We start from the raw sequence: 17,496 nt of genomic DNA on the forward strand, positions 1-17,496 counted from the left end.
GGTAGCCTTTAGCTGAAGAGCTCAGGGACAGTGCCCAGGCTAAGCTCAAGACCCCGCCCCACCCCGTAAAACACACACACACACACACTAGGTTTTACTGTTTTTGATTTTCAAAAAATATTTATAAAGTCATGGACAATGAAAAATGCTTTACTGTCTGTGGCAGAATAAAGGAAAAGCTCCCATAACCAAGTCTCCAAAATAGAGGCTGATACTATACATTACTTCACTCAAAAACAAGTCTTGAGGTGATAACTTACGTAGATGAGACTCAATCTAGTCGAGTGGGGATCTGAGCTCCTTCCCTTGTGTCTGTGCCTTCCCCCTAGGGACTTGTCCTTGACTTCACAACCAACACTCAGCTGCCTACATGCACTTCAGATAGCAGAGTGGAAACGCCAGTGGATAGGCATCTTCTCAGTTCATAAATCTATCTAGAGCTAAGATTGACACTAATCATTTGCAATGGATGCATATATGCATAAGATATACACACGTATATAATTAGTTTGTGAGATATTTTTTGTCTTCTCTGCTGAACCGTGATGGGAAAGATATATTCTAGTTCTAGAACAGAAAGAATGAGCAATATTCTGTAAGTTCAGGTTCAAATTGTATTCCTCTTTCCCATTCCTTTAATGTGGAACATAGACACTATGACATTTCTTCCACAACATGATTAAATATCTCTCTGGTGGAAGCATTGAAAGCATGTTCAAGCTTTACTACTTAATGCCTATTATTTTGAACATAAAAACAGTTCCTGAAGGCTTACTGGGGAAAAAAATAAGGTTCCTAAAGGTTATTAAAGAAAAACCTGTTTGTGAGAGGTGGAATGACGTTAATTCAGAAAACAACAAAACCTCAGCTAAGTTAAATGCATATTTGTCTTTTTTCTCACCCATGGCTCAGCAGATTGTATTTTGCAAATATCATTGCCTCAATTACATCCAATCCTACATTCTCTTCTTATAATGTGATGCTGACACCCTTCCTATTGAACAGCAAGGCCTGAGTTCTCCCTAGAATCTCAGCTTTGTGACTGTGTGGCTGAGTGGAGGTAAAGTCTAATTAAGCTCAGTCAAGCTTCACACCCTCAGAAGTAATAACATGATTCAAAGTTCCTTATTCATTGTTCAACATTGGAAATTGGGAAGTAATCTTGATTTCAAATTTATTTCCACATTTGTCTTGGTTCCAATTGTTTTACTTTCATTCAGATTTTATTCTAATGTTGTCTATTTTTTTTTGCCTACCCACACTTTTATTACTATCCCATACATAAAAAAATACATAAAGCCCATATACCCAGCATAATTAAACAACTCTGTAAGTCACCACTGAGCCAAACAACTGGATCATTTCTGCTCATTTCTTCCCACCTCAGGACCCCTGATCCTTTTGATCTCCAATCAGAACTTACTCTGACTTAAGTTCCTGCCACTCCTTTACTTTTTTGAATATAATTTTATTGTTTTTTTTCCTCTCCCATCTCTGCTCACAAGTTGCATAGTTCATTTTACACAGTGTATACTGAATACCTTAACTGCATTTGTTCACTCTTCCTCCCTCCAGTTACTACTTTTTAAAATCTAAATTCTAAAATCTAAAGCAGGATGCTATTTAAAATCTACTTTGTATATATCAATTCCACATTTTGATTTTTGTCCATTAAGTTTATGGAAAAAGAATTATAACCTTGTCTAGAAGGACTAAAAGACTAATTTATTAAAAAATAAATGCTTAACACACTTACTGGGCAGATGTTTTGTGAGACATTAAACCAGGTGCCAATCACACAAGGATCCAGTCCCAGCTTACAAGAAGGCTTCTGAGGGGCCAGGAGCATGGCCTAGTGGTACAGTGCTTGCTTAGCATGCATGAAGTCCTGGCTTTGATTTCTCAGAAAAAGCCAGAGGTGGTGCTGTGGCTCAAGTGTCCAAGGACAGTGTCTAGGTCCTGAGTTCAAGCCCCAGGACTGACATTTATACATGTTCAATGAATACCAATGCGGAATACTAGGTAGGTTAAAAGAAAACTCTCCCAGTACCTTTAGTGACTGAAGAATACTTACAACAACGACAACAAAAACTAAAAGGACTTTTTTTTTTTTTAAAAAAAGAATGAGAAAATGTCCAGCAGTTTTAACAAAGGCTCATTCATCTAGGAACTAAAGAAGAGCTAGATTATGGTATAAGAAATGAAATATGCATCATTTAACATAAACCTTTATAAACAGAACTATAAAAGATATTGCCTGACAAAAATGCTAGTTTTAAATAACTATCATCACCACTTACCAACTACAGTAGGTTTTTTTTCATCAATTTTCTTACATTCAATTTCCAATCAAGCAGTGTCCCTTATCTATCCACGACATACTCAGTATTTAGCCCAGTACTTGGCACACAGTGAATAAGTAAATTAGAAACAGACTTAGAGGAACAGATCGAATATAACTTTTATTTCACAAGCATGTCTGAATACTTTGCATACATAAAAATACTGTTTTGAGTATTGCAGAAAACTACAAAAAAGCAGAAGACGCTGCTCTTATCCATGGCTAGATGCACAGGATTTCATTTTAAGCTCTTAAAATGAAAAGCAAACACATTTTTAAATTCACCTTAGCAAATTTTTGTTACTATTGAACAGGTACACTGGCAATGCCCTAGATACAAAAAAAAGTACATAAAATATCAAGTACATAGATTAGCTTTATAAGATTTTAGGAGCCAAGGAAAAACCAAAAAGTATGAATTTCATAGCTTTTCTAGTATTAACTTTTAATTGTAGAAAAAAATTCCAGAGCACAGTGCTCTTTCTGGTAATATATATCCAATCTGTGTGTAAGTAGTGAAAATCTACCCAAGCTTTTTTCAAATGGAATAGAAACAAACCACATAGCATGTAAAAGTAAACAACCAATTTATGTAGTCTAAAAGAAAAATTAAGAACTACTGCTTTACAAATTAGGTGTAGGGAAAACTATGTTTGTCTTGGAAAATTATTTTAAATGAAACAAATAACATTTGCTTTACAATTAAAATAAGGTGGCCTTTGAAGACTCCCATCTTATGATGGTTTGAAGTATATACAAAAGTGAAGATGAGAATGAAGAAAGTGAAAAAAATGATACAGAAAAAAGGAGCTATAAACAAGTAAATGATATAGAAAAAAGGAGCTATAAGCAAGTATCACCTCTCACACGCAGATTAACATAGATGAGATGCAAAGAGGGACAAGATACACATTTAGCCAAATTTAGTTTCCCTGTTGGTTTTGTTTCATAAATAAGTCTAACATTAGTGTCTAAATGGTCTGGTAACCTTACAGTAGATCTACTATTTAAGTTGTATTATTTTCCAAGTAGACTAAACTGACTTTAAAATCAAGAGTCATATGCCTCCATTACTTTATGGTTTGAGTAGGAATTAAAAAAAAAAACAAACCCAAAACTTTAGATGTTAAAATTCATCTTCTGAATCTTCATCACAATTTTTCTGAGGTTGCCTTCTAACACTGATAATCAAATCAATAGTTAATATTTTTGCCAAGCACTGAAGAACTGAAGTTATTAACTGGTACTTACCAGTTACTGATTCCAAACCTACCTGACTGCTTACCATGAGTTGATGGGTTTGTAGTGCATGGATGGATCTCAAATATATTTGTGGAAAGCTGTTATTTCCTTTCTTGGACTTATAAAGGATTTGAGGAACACTTAAAAGTGCATTAGCTATTAATGTAACAACTATGGTTTCTTCTGATTGCTGGCATTTTTGGGCATAGCTGAGAAGATAGTAATGTAATAAGATCTCAAAACTGCCACCTACTGGCAACACACAACCTGCTGGCACAGATGAGAAGTGGCAATTCTGGGAAGTACACATATCCAGTGACTTGGTTTTCAGTGGTAACATGTTCCCCTTTCCTGGAATTTCTGTGACCTGCAAAATTTCATAAGAAATTTCTATTCTAGTATTTTCTGTTGTACATTTACCAGTGGGATTAGCTAACAGCTCACAGTCATCTATTATTTTGTTTTTTTCTGGAGACAAACACCTCTGTGCTACATTTGCTTGGAATGTATCTGTGGGTGCCACTTCTGATGTTGAATGTGGAATATTTACTTCTAATTCTACATTTGAAGCTACCAAATTTGTGCATACATCTTTGTTCTTTACTACTGTGTCCTGATGTGATCTAAGTATATAGTCATTACCAATTTCTGGTAACTGATTACTTTTTTGGCTATTTTTAGAAGCAAGAGGATTTGATGTGCCATTTTGGTCACTGGCTTGTATTACATAATTTAGATCAAGATTGCTATATAACTGGCGAAGCATTTTAAATGCTCCATGTAAAGCACTTTCATGTTGGTTCACAAGGCCCAGAACTGGTCCACAAAGAACTATACTGTGTGGCATAAACACACATGTGCTAATTAAGCCAAGATGAACATACCTTTTGGATCTAAGTATGAGTGGTTTACAAAATTTCACCAGAACAGTGTTAGAAATTTCACATTGTGAGATCTGTGGTAGTTCACATGGAGTAAGACCAATGATCCTCCAGATAAGAGTTATTTCTTCTGATGATAAACACTCCACTACTGATATGCCATTCAATCTTGCATAATAAATAACTAAATCAGGTTGTTTCACACTAGAGAGGAGCAATTTCACATTCTGACTGCGTAACTGTGTCAATATTGCTTTTGTTTTTTCCACGATCCAAAACTGAGAGGTCTGAAATTGTGCTTCTGAATTTAACATAAACTCTGATCTAGAGGTTGAAAAAAAAGGCTGTATAATTTCCTTTACTATCACCATTCTTACGTCACCATCTCCTGGGCAGTAAACAGAAAAATCTCGGTGAAGCACAAGCCCATCAACAATTCTAGAGTCTGAAACAGGAAGGCCAGTGACACTAACATTCAATTCTACAAAATAGTCATCCACTAACTGAAATACTTCAACACTACTTTTGTAAGTCATACATTTGAAAAAGTAATCACACATCAATTGTGAAATAAATTTGTGATTATTTCTTCCCACTCTTCCACAAAAATATGCTTCTAAGAGTAACTCTAAAGAGCCCCTACACAAAGTTCTGTCTTTAGCAGATGAAGAAAAGATGGACAGAAAGTGTTTACTTAAACACTGACCCACAGTAAAGTCTAATATTTGTGTCTGAAACGTTAATAGAGCTTGGGAGATATACTTCCACTGACAACAATTTTTCCAGTGTCTTTGCAGGGTTTGCATATTTCCAAAACTCAACGAATCCTTTTCTTTTCCTGTGATTGCATGAAGTCCTCTGAGTAAATGGCAAAGAAAAATAATAAATGTTTTAGCACCATCTCCTGTTTGTTTGAGATGACTGGAAACACAGGCCACTATCATCCTGTATCAAAAAAAAAAGTAAAAAAAATAAAGGAACTCGTATTTTCAGAAAGAGAGCTTAAAATATTGATTGGAATCAAGATAACAACCATGTTTATCACAGCTATAGACAGATTCTTGCCCCAGGGACATCCATCCTTATCCTTATGTTTGGAAGGTTCTGGGCTGGGGAGAAGGGGCCATGGGAGGTGGTGACAGCTCAGGGGACACGCAGGCAGGCCTGGCTCTACAGGGAGGCACGCAGGTACCTGGCTATGGGATGCTCTAAGTGTAGCGCCGCCAGTAGGCGGCCTCCATCCCGGCTGAGTAGCACCTCGCCCGTGGGCTTCGTACACAAAACCTGGCGCCCATCTGGCCCGAAGCAGCGGCTCACGATGCTCTCCAGCGCCTCGGCCACCCGCAGGGCCGTCTTCACTGATGCCGGGGCAGCCATGGAGCGTGGGCTGCCGAGCCGTTCCCTCCCCCGGGGCCCACAGAGGAGAGAGACGTCAGGATGGCCCAGAGGGGGCGGCGGGGCCAGACCAGAGACAACGGCGGAAGCGAGGGCGGGACCGGATCCGGAAGCCAGCTGTCGAAACCGGAAGTTGGGGCGGCACGGCCTCTCCGGGTGGGCAGCGTGTTAGCTCGCTTGGCTGGAAAGCAGGGCGGGGAGAGCTATCACTTTGGAAGACCGAGGTGAAAGCCTGCACTCGCCCGGAGCTGTCCCGAGAGCGGAAAGCCGGGGTGCCCCTCCAGAGCCCGCCTTCCAGCCGGGTCATGTGCTGGCGGGCGGGAGGGGGAGGGTGGAGCCGGGGCCCCGCCCTCCAGATGCCGCCCGCCCCGCCCGCGCGGCCACTGTCTCCTCCCACCACGAAAGCCATTGGAGGATGCAGAGGGACGGGGCGGGGCCACGGCCCAGGTCTTTGGCATCCCAGAACACTGGGAAACCCCAGCGCCTGCCTTTCGGCCATTTCGTTAGCACGTGGCTCGAAGTGAGACCCCAGATCCACTAGTCACACCGGTGACCACCGTGTATGCTTTATCTAATACGCACTGGTCTCTTACTGGATCGAGCGTTTATGAAACAGTAAAATCGTGCTGTCGTTCTGGGCCTCGTGCTCTGGTCGCCTGACTTTCCACTCAGAACCAAGGCCCCACGTTTGATTCCCACCACTTACAGCTATTTGCTGTTTAATCGGAGACAAGCATCTCTTTTAGTTTGACTGCTGATCTGGCTTCAATGCAGCTCACACATCTCAGCCACAGCTTCAGAAGGCCTGAGCCACTGGCTTGTGCTGTCATAGCTTTGTTGTGGGGCTTGGACTCTGGGACTGGGCGCTCTCCCTGAGCTCTTCAGCTCAAGGCTAGTGCTCTTGTCACAGCACCACTTCCGGTTGTCTGGTGGTTAACTGGAGAGTCTTAGAGACTTAGGGCTGGTTTTGAACTGCGATCCTCACATCTCAGCTTCCTGAGTAGCTAGGATTACAGCCTCTAGCCTCCAGCCTGCTACTTAAGTACTTGGCTTTTAAGGTTTTATTTCTTTTCTTGGGTCTTGAACTCTGTGCTCAATGTTAGCAGCACTCTGCTATCACTCTATGTATGTAATTTTGGGTAGTCATTTACATTCTCTGAAACATAGATTCTTCATAAAATTTAAGGTAATTTTCACTTACCTTAAAAATGTTAGTAAAAATCAAGAATAATATGAAGTACCAAGTTAAGCATGCATTAGAAATTTTGTTAAATCTCAAGCCCTTCGCAATACTTTACAATTACCCCCGCAAAAACAGTTCCGATAAGTTTGCTGTTTTTAAAATTTTTTTTATTTAGAATGTCTACTTGTAGAAGTTAATAGTTTTTACAGATCATTAGAAAAATTCAATTCTTTTCTCTCTGCAAACATTTGTAACAGGTTAGGAATAATAGATAAGAAATGTTATACATTACAAAACAGTAGCCTGTGACTATCTGTACATTTACTATGCACCTTAAGGAAAAGAACTTGACAGTGTGCTATACTTACTTGCTCTGCAGATAACATACTTTTTATTCTATCATAAAAAAATGACCAGTGGTAGTGCTTGAATTTATAAATGATCATTAAACGGGATTTTTATAAACTTGTTTATATTTAACATGCTAAAACATGGAAAAAAATTCAACCGAAGTTCTGTGGCTCATCAACAGTTTCATGGTAATTTTCTTTCAATTTTCAATACTAAAAATACTTTTACATGATAAATGCAGAAATAAAATTTTCTAAATATTTTAGAAAGTATATTCACATTCATTTTTGTCATGGGTTTCTTGTGACTCTTCTAAATATGTTAATCATACTAAAAAAGACACTGGTCCTATATAATTTTAACAGTCCATTTTCAATTAAAAACAGTAACAAAAATAGTATGTTCAGAGTAACAAAGGAAAATTAAGTACATTAAGCTCAGGATATGGAGAAGAAAATGAAACCAAATTACATAATAGCGGCAAGTTATACAATTTTAAAGAATCTCTTTTTACACTTAGTCAAATAACATACAAATTGAAATGTAAACTTACTGTTTTATGTGGGGTTCCCCTCATTGAATCAAATTGGAAATTTTTATATAAATACTAATATTTTATTTCTTTACAGTTTACATAATTCAAAATCTGCATTCAAACAAATTGACTCATCAGTAATGCCATTATCACTGTAGGTCAAGCAAAAATCTCAAAACTATTAATTCCTCACTAGAAATGATGAACACATGAAAAAATCAAATTTTATACATTTGTTTTCCTAAATTTGATGAAGATATTCTTCAAAAAGTTAAAACTGCCTTCCACAGAATTCTGTGTATATGGCACAAGACATCCAAAACAGTGTGAATTCCATCAAAAAAGGCACTGTTTACAATACTCAGAGTAGTCTGACAGTCGACTTCAATGATGTCTGAGAATAGGGATATATTTGAAATAGGTAAATAGACAAACCCTTAAAAAAGTACAGCACTGCTATTTAAATATACTTCCACTATATAAAAGGAAATAAAGTGACACAAATAAATGACCCTTTTATGACAAGCTATAAATACTTTGAACATATTACAGTTCTGTAACACAAAAATGACAAAAATATATTCTTAAAGGCACAAAAGCATGAATATTAAGAGTTTTAATTTACAAGGCCAACTTTTCAATGGAATGCAATTATCAACTCAGCTGTAACAAAGATTATACTGTAACTTCATAAGTGATACAAAAAGTACTGATATGAAATACAAATAAAATATGTATATTGCTGTAACTTTTAACATTCTATGTGCCTTTTTATTGTCTTTTTTTAAGCCAACAATGTCTCACTAAAAGGGAGATAACTGAAGACCTAGTACATTTCACAACTAAAAAGTGCATGTGTCAATAATTATTACTCATATAAATTTTCATGTGAGAAAACATTTTCTATAAAAAAAAATTGGTCTTAAGGTTATAAATCTTGGAAACCATCATGAAGCTTTCAGACACATGGGAACTGTGAATCATATTAAAAAATCTATATAGAGGAGTGTTAATCTCAGAAAAAGAACATTCAGTCAATTACATATTATGGCTAACTACAAAGGTAAGTGTGTGTTTTAATGGATGTACATACTAAGCCCCAGTATAAGTACTGATCTGCAATTAAGCCACCAATTCCTGAGTTTTGTGTTCTGCCCATAGAAATGAGCCTATACAACTAAAAGCATGTGGAAACTATTCCATTAGAAATATGCTTTTAGTGTATAAGCAACAGACATGAATGACCCTGCTCTTTAGTTTTGACTCCTTGGGTAAGAATCTATAATGTTTTCTTTAAAAATTATTATTTTTCCAGTCTTAGAAGACAACCATGCAAATAAAACTATTTAGATTAAATGAAAAAGTAACACACAAGTAGATAAGACCAAAACCCTAAGACAGGTCACCAATAAAAATTTTTAAGTTTTCAGGGTTCAACGATGAAATCATTTTTGTGATTAGCCAACTAAGTTACATATAGTACAAATTAATACTAATTTAAATCATAAAAGTTCAAATTGTACAGTATTTACAAAATATCACATGTCAATGAATAGGCAGATGAGCATATAATATAGGTAATAGAATGCAAATACAAAATATATACTGAGAAATATGAAATATAATCCCAAATCCACTTGTTCTAAGACTAATGAAAATGCTGGATACACATACACCTTATTTACGCTGGTAAATTTTAGAAGTTTTTAAGTGTACATATGGACTGCAGTACATTTTAACAATACTGCATGGGACATGGCTCTTTATAGAAACCTAAGGATACTTAGTTCTATTTGTTAGAAAAAAAATCAGATTATCAGTTTTTATAAATTAGCAATTATCCCTTAATATGACATAATATTACATTTGTCACAGGACAAAGATGATTGATTGTAATTTTACTTGTGTCTCACAGTCTCTTCTTAGTCAAAGGCAGATATAGTCAGAGCAATTATTTTCTCTGATCTACATTTTCATTTTAAAAAGCATTCCAAAAATCTATATTCTCTAAAGTATATTCTAGGACACCATCTTCCTGAACTCAATTACTTTTGAAAGAAAAAAAAGGACTAAATATAAAAATATAAAGTCAAAATAGTAAATTGAAGATATAGGCAAAAAAATAAAGGACAAATATGCTTGACAAAATTTATCTTACAGAATTGTGGTTTTGCCATAGACAAAGTTACCAAGAACAAAGGGGCATAATAAAGAATTAGAACGCAATACTTTTAAATGTTCAACTATTGCACATTTTAAGGAAACCAATTTTAATGTACACATAAAAAGGCTCTCACATAGTGTCATTTCTCATTGCCTTTCTCCTTCTGGTTTTGAAGTGAAGTATTTGTTTTATTTTTTTCTATTCTACTTAGTCATTGAACACACTAAGGTTCAAATGAACACTAAAATGTTTTTCTAAAAAAAAGCATGAACTATCGCTATTACTATTTTATATACTTTATAAACACCTTGATAACTTGGCCTATTAACATGAACCAGCTAACTTAGGGGAAAAAAAAAAGGACAGCAATCAATTTTGACCACATTTTTCAGCTAATGTATATGGTTGTGTTACAATTAATACATCCATATTGCTACATACCAGTTTTTTATATTGATATACACATAAGTACATATATGCTTATACTTAGAAATATTAAATCTTATGGGTTAAAAAATCATTTGTAAACTTTTAAAAACTTTACCACGTCTTTTTGAAATACTAATTTTGACCATTTGTAATTTTTCTTGGTGTTTCTAAGAGCACATTGACCTGGGTACTTTGGAAATGATTTTTAACAGAATAGTATTACTGAACTATTTACAAGAGGCCTATTAACCCCATCATTTCCAAGTGTATAATTCCTTGATAATAAGTTTTATGCCTATCTTAAGGAGAAAACAGACTACTATACACACACTAATAAGATCAATAGCATTTCTGTTATGAACAATGTTTGCAGTACATTTCAGAACATTCTATAGAATACAAAGACTAATGTCAGGTCAGAGTACATAAGAGATAGCCATGTATACATGTGGATTTATAATAATCACATGTAGACATTCTCACAAAAGCTAGAAATACCTTGTTTCTTAACACATAGCTCACATTAACAGAAAAATGGGATAGCTCTCTTTTTAAGTTAAGGATAAAAGATACGAAAGGCAGACACATCTACGTTTGTCTCCTGTCTGTTTTGTTTTAGAACTTTTTGATGTTTTAACAAAGATCAAACTAACTTAAACACTGGTCCCAAGTCAAAGCTGATTTTTGTAGCTCACTGACTCAATTGTAAAGAACTTCTACTTAAACATGAAGTTTATTATGACTTGAAGCAAAATCAGGAGGAAAATGATGAAGTAGTCTTTCTGTTGCAGAAAATAATCCGTGGCAGGTGTGCCTGGAACTAAGTGATTTCGAAGAGCCATAATGTTTCTACAAAAATAAACAATGATTATATTAATTTTCTAGAAATGTTAGCACAAAATTTACAATTTGATATCATATGGTCAGAAAGCTCTGAATTACATTATCTAAATAACCTGTTGAATTAGTACCAGAGTAAGGATATGATGCTATTTATTATGCATCACATCAAATGAATTATATGTAAATATATAATATCTTTGACAAACATAATTATGTTTGATAATTAGGAACATACTATCTTCTGTTACAGCAGTTGTTTTAAAACAAACATTTGCTTTTGAGTTAGTTCAGTATAGTTCGTTTATCTATACTTCGGAGATAAAGGTAGGAGTATAAGAAAATCCTAAATTTCCACAGGAAAAAACAAGTAATGCAATAAACTATAACATTCCTAAATTACCAAACTGTAGAATATTCTATAAAATTTTTTCATATAATTTTTATTGTAATTACTACAAGGGTTACATTACATTCTCCAGATGGAAGGTGCATTACTTCACATACACTGATACCCTTTCTCATGTCTTGGTCCCCATTTCCCTCCCCCCACCCCCATCTATAAAGTTTTAATATACTAACCCAAATAAAATATTGATTTAATCACGAGCTGTGCTTAAAATATCCTCATGCCTCCTTAAATGCTTTAGGCTAAAAAAGAGCTTACTAGTAAAGCAAAATTTGGTTTTTGAACTTGTACTATGAAAGTCTTACCAGTATAAAGATATGGAAAGAAATTAAATCAATCAAGTAGGTTAATTAATATATGCAATTCACTATAAATGAAGAAGGAAACATATTGTAAGATGCTTACTTAAGGAGAAAATAATTCATTGGGGTAGACTAACATACATAATAACATCTTTGGAATAGAGTGAGTGCTCAAAAGAAAGATGTTAAGCAAAGTAGAGGGATTAATTAGCTCTAAAGGGTAGGGTGATTAGGATAATTAATGACATGAGAAGAAAGACAATGTAAGAAACAGTAAGGGAAAAGGTCCAAATATGAAGGATCAGAGTATATTCTGGGAGATGTGAGAAGTTGCACAGGTGAAGGCATTGGACAGGTATATGGGCCAGCAAGTGAAGAGATTGCAGATGAAAAACTCCAGGCACTGAAGATGCAAGCCAAAACATAAAAACAGGTAGGTCAATATTTTCAACATTAAAAACTACTATGCATGCCGGGAGTTTGGCCTAGTGGTAGAGTGCTTGCCTAGCATGCACAAAGACCCAGATTAAATTCCTCGGTACCACATATGTAGAAAAAAGCCAGGAGGGGTGCTGAGGCTCTAGTGGTAAAACTCTAGCCTTGAGAAAGTCCAAGGACAGTACTCAGGCCATGAGCTCAAGCCCAGGACTGGCAAAAAAGAAAAAGTTAAAACTAATATGCACGAATGCACACATACTCATACACACATGTATGAACTCAACTAACTTTAGCAATGGAAAAGGGTAAGGATTCTTTCTCCTCCAAGGAAATTCTTTAAGTGTTAACAATTTTTAGTTGCTGGACTTTGAAGCCTTTGTTAACTTTCTCAGAAACAATCCAGTCTCCACACACAATCCTAGCATGCAATCCTAGAAGTAAAGTAAAGTAGTTCCAATTCTATTTTCAAAGAGAAAAAAAACCCCACCATTTCATCCAACATCTTATTATTAAAGGAATGTCATAACGTTAACACACATCAGAGGACAGAAATCAGGGTTCTAGCTTAACTTAGCAATGTTATAACTATACATAAGTTTTACTAAATAACCAAATTCTTTACTATTCACACATTGTCAGTATATATTACCTTTTGATATCTTCCTGTGTTTGTTTTATAGATTCGATGGAACTTTGAATGTCTCCCAGTTCAATCCCTTTCTTTCTTCGTGTACTTGGCTTTACAGATTGAGCTAAAAGACAATTAGAATGAAATTGTAATCATAAATACAATCTAGAATTAAATTTAATTCTTTTTTTTTTTTTTTTCTGCCAGTCCTGGGCTTGAGCTCAGGGCCTGAGCACTGTCCTTGGACTTTCTCAAGGCTAGAGCTCTACCACTTGAGCCTCAGCACCACTTCCGGCTTTTTTCTATGTATGTGGTACCGAGGAATTGAACCTGGGTCTTCATGCATGCTAGGCAAGCACTTTAACCACTAGGCCAAACTCCCGGCCCCAAATTTAATTAAGTCTTATGTAATAAAAAGTCTCCTAGGCATTAATCTTGTGGTTAGATAATAGCATAAAACTAATACTCAGTTTTGAGTCTCAACCATATAATTTCAAAACACTACGGATGCTAGGTGCCAGTGGCTCATGCCTGTAATCCTAACTACTCAGGAGGCCGCAATGTGAAGACTGAAGGTTGAAGCCAGCATAGGCAGGAAAGTCCAAGAGACTCAATGAGAAGTTGGAAGTGGAGCTCTGGATCAAGTTGTAGTGTAGAATACTAGCCTGGAGCCAAAAAGTTCAGGAACAGCACCCAGGTCCTAAGTTCAAGCCCTAGGACTGGCACAATAAGATAACAACAAAATACCATGAACATAAAGTAGTCATACATTTTTTTTGGAGGGCATAATTTTTTTTATTTTATAGCTCATTAAAATGGGCAAAAATAATTCACTTAAAATATGTATTAATTATGGGAAGGTATTTTTCTCTCTCTAGATATAGAGAAGTCATCTTTATTAAATATCTTTTTTTTTTTTTTTTTGCCAGTCCTGGGCTTGAGCTCAGGGCCTGAGCACTGTCCTTGGACTTTCTCAAGGCTAGAACTCTACCACTTGAGCTTCAGCACCACTTCTGACTTTTTTTTTCTAAGTATGTGGTACTGAGGAATCAAACCCAGGTCTCCGTGCATGCTAAGCTAAATACTCTACCACTAGGCCAAACTCCCGGCCCTTATTTAAATTTTTTATTAGTTGTAAAATTACCTTCATTCTTTCAGTTACTTAAACTTTAAACCTCCGCTATCAGTTTTGATTCTTCTTCTACACATTTTTATTGCTAAGTGGCAACTGGTATACACTTCGCTTTTCTAAATCTCACCTCATATTCATGCCTTCGTTTCATTCCGTTATTTTTGGTCAGATGTTATTTAACATGTAGGTCCTAGCTTCTTCTTTTCCTCCCTCCCATCCCTCTTGTTAAACTGGGATTTGAACTCAGGGCCTTAAATCATAGTCCTTCTGTTTTCAGCCTCTCAAGTATCTAGAATTATAGGTGTGAGTCAGGACACCTGGCTAGCTGCCTCATTTGAGAAATAATAATATCCAAATTTGACAAGGTTGTTTTAAGGTATATTTAACTTACAGTCTTGGCATATGTTAATCAGTAAATAATAAAAGTATAGCTAGCACTACCTTTTAGTACCCTGGAATCATGTGACTTGTTTATAAACCTTCATTCACTGAATTCTTTAACTTCTCTAGTATGTTATACCTCCTTACCATTAGATTGCTATAATCCTCTAGAAATCCTAAGAATTCATCAGGGTTCTTTTAAAAACCATCCTTCAAACTGAACTGAGCTTTCTTTCCTTTAAACTTTTTATCATCTAATTTCCTTATACTTAACTGCTTAGGTGAAATTAGACTTCCTAGTTGAGTGCAAACTCATTAGATGCTATGCTTAAAGTTTGTTTTCCTATATGTCTAAAATAGCATTTTTATCCTTTCTCAATCATATCTCAGTGTGGTTTAAAACAGTTCATCTATTATGTGGCTCAAACAAGAATGTCCCATTATTTAATATATTAGCTATAATTTTATGTTAGCTATATTTTGTCTGTGATTTTAAACACCAACTTATTTTAAAGGTAAAAGACTTCTTGAAGCATGGAACTGAGCATAAAGCTCAAAAATGCTTTCTGAATTCCATCCAGGAAACTATCAACCATTTTTTTTTTAAGGCGTAGGAGGTTCTACTGAAGTGTTCTTATTTGTACATATCTGCATTTTCATGCCTTTTTCTTAGGTCTTAGCTTTCTTAGGTTCTTAGGTACAGCATTTATACCCAATCCCTATCTCTACCTAAACTCTCACATTACCAAACTAGACTCTTACAGCAAATAGTTTACAATATACATTTTTTACTTTCACTTCCAGATGAGTCCTGGATATCAGGTTCTGGGGAGGAATAGCCTTTTGCCACTTTCTTCTGTTGCCTGGTTGGCTTATGTTTCATTTTGGGGACATTGACCTGAAAAAAACCAATCATGCTCTTATATGAGTTGGCATGGTAATAGGTAATCAAAAGACCAGTCATACAATTTTCAAAACGATTCATGGGATTGTTATTCAGAAACAGGGCTATGGACAGGCTAATGAAACTGAACCAATAATATATTATAAATTATCTTATTTGATTGTCATAGGAAACATTTTGACAAAAAAGTAAAATACATAATGAGTAATTATTCCCCTTTCACTTCTAACAATCCAGTGTTTCATTCATTAAATAGCAACTGCCGTTAGGCTGCATGTTCCTCCAAGGGTGTTTTTTGTATTTTCTTTTGGAGATAGTCTCACAATTTTTCTATTCTTTTCTTATTTTGGACATGGAGTCACACAACTTTTATTCCTCCTCCCAACTTGTAATATTTGCCATTTTTAGTTTGTCTTTACTTTAGTGCAAGATTTTCGTTTCAGCTATGTTGTGAAACACAGTAGAACTTCATTACTTTTTATATTGAATAGTCTACTATTGTATGGATACAGCAATTTTATATACATTCATTAGTTGATGAATTGTTTCTACCTTTTGGCTATGAATAATCCTGTAATGAACATTACTGTAGTAGTATTTGCACTAGTTGTTTTCAATTCTTTTGGATTAGAACTGTTGGGTCATGTGATATTTCTACATTTATAAACACTGGAGAATTATTTCTCCATATCAACACTTTTCCTTTTCCATATTTTAAATTATAATCTTCATAGTGTTAGGTAATGCCTATTGTGATTTTGGTTTGTACTTTCCTCATAATTTATAATGTTAAACATCTTACCGTATGTTTTTGGGGCCAACTGTATATTTTCTTTGGAGAAAAGTCTGATCAAGTCCACTGATCATTTTCACATTGGGCTGTCATTTTTGTTAAGTTTGGACTCTACATATTTTGGATACTGGAACTTTATTAAATAAATGAGTAGCAAATATTGTCTATCATTCTATAGGTTGTTTCTTCTTATAATTTGTTGTTGATATTGTTATTTATGCTTATAAGTGTTACATCTAAGAATCCACCGCCAAGTACAAGGTCATGAAGATTTGTCCATTTTCTTTTCAGAGTTTTATGGTCTTAGTTCTCATCTTCAGAACATACCCATTTTGGAAACAATAGGCTTTTTCTTTGTTGCTGTTTTTACTTTCTTTTCTTTTTGTCTTGTTATCCCGCTCCCCCTACACATAATTTCTTGAGAAATCATTTTATCTGCTACCATACTTTTCAGTTCCACAATTTGTTTGGTTCTTTTGTATAGTCTCCTTATTAATATTCTCAGAAATAAGTGCCTCATCTCAGTCCTTTAAATAGTGAATAGCCTACTAGGTTAGAACAGCCACACACAATTTGTGCATATGATCTTCTTTGTCCCCTGGCACCAAGAATTCCATTGGAATGAAAGAGTCCATAAAACTGGGGAAAGGGTCTGGCAAAGACATGTAAATGCTATAGAGCTTTCCTACTGTTTTTTTGTTTGGGTTTTTTGTTATTGTTTTTATTATTATTATTATTATTACTATTTTGATCTAGCACTCCCTTGCCTAATGCAAATATGTGACTATTTTCCAGAATTCTGGAAACTTTTGTTCTGAGAGCATTTGTCTTTTTGATGTTCTCTGAGGACATAAGAACTTAAAGCTGTATTATCTTTGTTTTTACTAAAATGTTTAAAATTGGAAAGCAAATTTTAAATGGAGACAGCCACAGACAACAAATTTATATGCCTTGTAGATGTAATTTTTGTTTTGTCTTCTTTTTAATTACGTACCATTGGAGTACGATGTTTAACTTTAGTCTGGATAACACCATCTTTTTCAAACTGTATCATATCATTAAGTGGGTCCCATGGTCGAGTACTATATAAATGAAAAAAAAAATGTTTAATGGCCAAGCAAAGAACTTAAAACATGTGTATTCTATTA

The 17,496-nt window shown here is 35.2% G+C and overlaps 2 protein-coding genes across 8 annotated transcripts in view; both read right to left on the minus strand.

Annotated features, from left to right (window-relative positions):
* Window positions 1-2,295: 2,295 nt before the first annotated feature.
* Bbs10 (Bardet-Biedl syndrome 10) lies at window positions 2,296-5,929 on the minus strand. The gene is made up of 2 exons (XM_090328282.1): window positions 5,657-5,929; window positions 2,296-5,409 (listed from the first exon to the last, which is right to left on the minus strand). Exons 1-2 carry the CDS (start codon window positions 5,839-5,841, stop codon window positions 3,468-3,470), a joined length of 2,127 nt encoding a protein of 708 aa, XP_090184408.1. The 5' UTR covers window positions 5,842-5,929; the 3' UTR covers window positions 2,296-3,467.
* A 1,267-nt stretch (window positions 5,930-7,196) lies between these two features.
* Osbpl8 (oxysterol binding protein like 8) overlaps window positions 7,197-17,496 on the minus strand; it is a 76,462-nt gene continuing 66,162 nt past the window's right edge. For 4 of the 7 annotated variants that reach the window (XM_090328285.1, XM_090328288.1, XM_090328286.1 and 1 more), the window contains 4 exons: window positions 17,343-17,430; window positions 15,435-15,549; window positions 13,160-13,262; window positions 7,197-11,370 (listed from right to left, as the gene is read on the minus strand). In XM_090328285.1, the coding sequence (XP_090184411.1) occupies window positions 11,238-11,370; window positions 13,160-13,262; window positions 15,435-15,549; window positions 17,343-17,430 (439 nt within the window). In that variant the 3' untranslated portion in view covers window positions 7,197-11,237. The remainder of the gene's footprint in view (window positions 11,371-13,159; window positions 13,263-15,434; window positions 15,550-17,342; window positions 17,431-17,496) is intronic. The other 3 variants (XM_090328287.1, XM_090328289.1, XM_090328284.1) reach the window with 1 other exon arrangement.

The sequence above is a fragment of the Megascapheus bottae genome, chromosome 2, assembly GCF_031878675.1.
Source record: "Megascapheus bottae isolate mThoBot1 chromosome 2, mThoBot2.hap1, whole genome shotgun sequence".
Lineage (NCBI taxonomy): Eukaryota > Metazoa > Chordata > Mammalia > Rodentia > Geomyidae > Megascapheus > Megascapheus bottae.